This window comes from Myotis myotis, unplaced genomic scaffold (genome assembly GCF_014108235.1).
Source record: "Myotis myotis isolate mMyoMyo1 unplaced genomic scaffold, mMyoMyo1.p scaffold_m19_p_7, whole genome shotgun sequence".
NCBI classification, from domain to species: Eukaryota; Metazoa; Chordata; class Mammalia; order Chiroptera; family Vespertilionidae; genus Myotis; species Myotis myotis.
Window position 1 is genome coordinate 60,496,274 of NW_023416379.1, and position 4,167 is coordinate 60,500,440.

General features: G+C 45.3%; 1 protein-coding gene across 1 annotated transcript; it reads right to left on the reverse strand.

Moving 5' to 3' along the window:
- Nucleotides 1-2,054: 2,054 nt before the first annotated feature.
- Nucleotides 2,055-2,471, reverse strand: LOC118660571 (chromobox protein homolog 1-like). Its single transcript, XM_036318148.1, is given in 3 exon segments — nucleotides 2,055-2,269; nucleotides 2,272-2,292; nucleotides 2,295-2,471. Coding segments are annotated over 3 exon segments (375 nt in total). The 5' UTR covers nucleotides 2,434-2,471.
- Between the last annotated feature and the right edge of the window lie 1,696 nt (nucleotides 2,472-4,167).

Sequence of the window (4,167 nt, forward strand, 5' to 3'; positions counted from 1 at the left end):
TGCCCTGATGATGCTCAGCTGTGTAGCAATGCAAGCCGCTGTGGGGCCTTGGGCCTTCTCTTGGAAGCTCTGGGTCTATCTGGCCCGGCTGCAGTTAGGTAATTACAGGTTGCAAATGGCCGGGGCATTCATATGCAAAAGCCTCTGCCGCAGCCTGGGCGGGGCGGGGTCTCAAGGAATCAAAGGGCGGAGAAAGCAGCTATGGCGGAGCCTCAGCCCTGCCCTAAGGAGTCGCGAGTCCCAGTGTCCCGGCAATGGCTGCAAGCACCTCTGAGGGAAAGCCGCTCTCAAGCTCGCCTGCTGCCAGACAGTCCAGTTTCTCCCCGTGTGAGTCCTGGGTCCCCAGAGACTTCCCGGAAACGGATTTCAGGGCCGTCGGGAGTTTGTGTCTCCCTCTGGATTCAAAAAGACAGCTGTGTCCTCAGGTGCCAGACCCTTTCCGCGCGCAAGCCCCCGTACCTCTGCACTCCACCTCCGCAGCTCCTCCCGCTCGCAGTGTGCTTTTCTTTCCTTCTAGTTGTAGAATTTACACTCAGCCAGCCCTCCTGTAGTTCTGGATGATGTCCACCTTGTGTTTTTGATGCATTTATCGATTGTTGTGGGAAGCAGCAATTTCCCGGTGTTTATCTATGCCGCCATCTTAGTTTCTCCAATTCCTTTTTTTTAATTATAAATCTATATAGTTTTGTTAAAACAAAAACTGACAGTGTTGTTATGAAGTTTACATTTAAACAAAGTTTTCACAGAAATCTAACACATGCCTAAAAGGATTTTACAATGAAGGTCTAGATGTAGGTCTGGATAATGTCAAGAACTGACGAATTTCATGAGTCAAGACAGCATTTTGGGTATTAGTTAATTCTTGGCATAAAAAAAGAATTTTTGTTTTTTGTCTTAAAGTGTACCACTGCCCCAGTATGAAAGTGAAAGTTTAATCTTTTCCTGAGACCAGGGCTTTTGAAATAATACAACTCTTGAAGTGATTCAGCGAACTTGTGCTGTCAGTGACTGAACCCTGCCACCAATGGTTTCAGGAGTTCAAAGTTCAAAAAACAGAGAGGCTCCAAGAGTTTCTCCATCCTAAAAACATGGGCCCCTCTCTTTACTCTCACACCTCCTATACCATCCCCTTCTCCTCCACCCAAATACCTCAGCCAGGAGCTTGGATGGACAAGTTAATATCTATAGCTTCATAATTAGAAGAGAAAGGGTCTTGTCAATTTCAAGAATTAGCACTTCTAAGACAGAATGATCTGCCTATATATATGCTCCAATTAAAGACTTTCCCTTCTCAACTAATTTCCATCCCCTCACCCCCCCGCCCCAAATGGCAGCTTTGGTAATTTATCAACTGGCTTAGTCCTTTGTTGGGAACAGAATTAACCTCAGGCAGGGAATACCTTGGCCTGTAAGTTTCAGGCATCCACAGCTTTTAAACAGTCTCTCAGAGTCCTCAATTAGATTGCCAATTACACTTTTTAAAAAGAAAATATTCTGGACACAAAACCAAATCATTAGTTTTTTCTTCTTTTCATTGTTTCACCATTTCCCCAACCAGGCCCCAAATTTTAATAAAAACAATCCTACTCATCTCCCTTCCTACCTCATCCCTCCCACCCCCAAATAATACAGCAGTAATAGCCAAAAACTATACACATGTTACGCTGTAAAAATGCAGTTAACACTATTGGGAAGAAGGCTGTGGGTTGTGGAGATGCTCTTTGAAGATCTACAGTATCTTTCTGCTCTCACACATACCCATTCTGCAAGTTTTGTCCTTCATAGAAGGCCCTTCGCTTTTCTCAGCAAAGTGCAGAATGAATTGTCTTGAAACACTTCCCCTCCTTCCCCTTCACATGGATGGGTGTGCAAACTATACAGCATGGAACAGCTTTAAAGCACTTGGGCTGCTGTAGGGCACAGAACTATACTGGCTCTTCAAAGGACATCTTCTCAAGCCACATCTATGGTATCAAGACAAGTAGAACTCCTTCCCCTCCCCGCTTGAAATCCACACCACAGTCAGATGTGACAGGGGCTGGTACTCAAGAGAGTTAATTCTTGTCATCTTTTTTGTCATCATCCTCTGAGGGATAGGAATGCCACGGCAGCCTTTCCTCATAGAAGGATATGACGACCTGGGGGCACTTGACATTGGCTTTCTTGGCTGGGACCAGGTCAGCCTCATCAGAGTTTTTCCATTTCATCAGGAATATGAGCTCTCCACTGGAGTCTGTAGCTCCAATAATCAGCTCAGGCTCCAAACCCGGGCAAAGCCTCGAGGCTTTTCTGGTCTGAGAACTCCGTCCACTTGAGGAGGTACTCCACTTTGCCCTTTACCACTCGATGGTCGAGAACTTTTTCCACCACATATTCCTCTTCCTCCTCTTCTAGCACCTCCTCCACTTTTTTCTTGTTTTGTTTTTTCCCCATAGTGCCCACCAATTTTCTGGTATAAAGGGTGACGCTGCTCAGAGAGCACCCAAGAGCACAAGAGGGATCGGTACTGTGCTACCGGAGCGTCACGTCGGGGGGCGCGGTCGAGCCCCTCACTGAGGGCAGGCCCAAGCCAAAGGCCCTTTCCTAAGCCGAACAAAAGAGCTTCTCACTCTGCGCTGCCCGCCCCCTGCACTGCCTGGGGGGATTAATTTCTGATTCAACAAATACTAGTTGAGCATCTAGCAGCAGAGTCGCGCAGCGGAAGCGTGCTGGGCCCATAACAAATACTAGTTGAGCATCTAATATGTGCAAACCATGACACCAAGTTATATAAGGGGCTAAGAAAAATTTGTAAGCCATGAGCCCTGCTCTGAAGTTACTTCTAGTTTAGCAAAGGCAGTAAGACATAGACTTATCTGCTATAGACAGAAACTGCTATAGTTCAGAGGATGGAGAGAACACATCAAACTGGGGCAACCAAGGAAAGCTTTCTAGAAAAGGTATTATTTCACAGGGACTCTGAACATATGGTGAAGCTTGGACATTCACAGCTAGGGGCAGCAGATATTTCTGTGGAGAAAAGCCACAACTTCGGGAAAACTTGAGGTGTGTTTAGAAGTGACCAGGAGCTTAGCTTGGTTGGAGAGATGGGTTTGGAAAAGGATGTAAAGTTCAGGAGGTAAAATGACTTTAGCTTTTAGAATTCCACATACATGTTTTTGAAATGTGACATACCTCCTTATAGGGTTTATATCAGATTACTAATACAAAGTACTGTAGACTGGGTGTCTTATTAACATCAAATTTATTTCTCACAATTCTGGAGGCTGCAGGTCCCAGATTATATTCTGAAGAAGGTTCTCTTCTGAGTTGCAGACTGCCAACTTCTTGTATCCTCATATGGTGAAAAGAGGAGCAAGCTAGCTCTTTGGGTTCTTCTTTTAAGAACACCAATCTCACTCATATGGGCTCTGCCCTCACTACCTCATTATATCCCAAGTGTCCCACCTCCAAATACTATCACATTGGGAATCAGATGTCAACATATGAATTTTGGTGGAACACAAACATTCAGTCCATAACAGCATGCTTTGTTCTTTTAGATTTTTAGATAACTGAATACAGCTACCAATAAGACAAATGGTAAATCCAAACTATTGTTATAAAGATCAGTTAAATCATGTATTATATTAATGCCTCAACAGTACAAATAGCTATCCTATCTAATAAAAGAGAAACATGGTAATTAGTGTACAACTGCTACCCTTCCCATTGGCTAATCAGGGCGATATGCAAATTAACTGCCAGCCAAGATGGCGGCCGGCAGCCAGGCAGCTTGAAACTAACATGAGGCTTGCTTGCTTCAGTGATGGAGGAAACCAACGTTCCCCGCCTGCCTTGCTGGCCTCTGAGCCTGCAGTTTGAAACATTGTAACAAATATAGAAGCTAAACAAAACCCCAGAAACCTGCTTTCAGTGAGCCGGGATCTCAGAGCTGGAGTTATACATTGTTTCAATTATAGAACCGAAACAAACCAGATACCTTCTTTCAGCAGCGGAGGCCTAAGAGCTGGAGCCTCAGAGCTAAAGCTGGCCCAGAATAAAAAAGGAAAAAGAAAAAGAGCAGTTGGGAGCTTCCATCACCCGCCAGCCTGAAAACAGCCCTCAGCCCCTCACCCAGACTGGCCAGGCACCCCAGTGGGGATCCCAACCCTGAAGGGTGTGTGA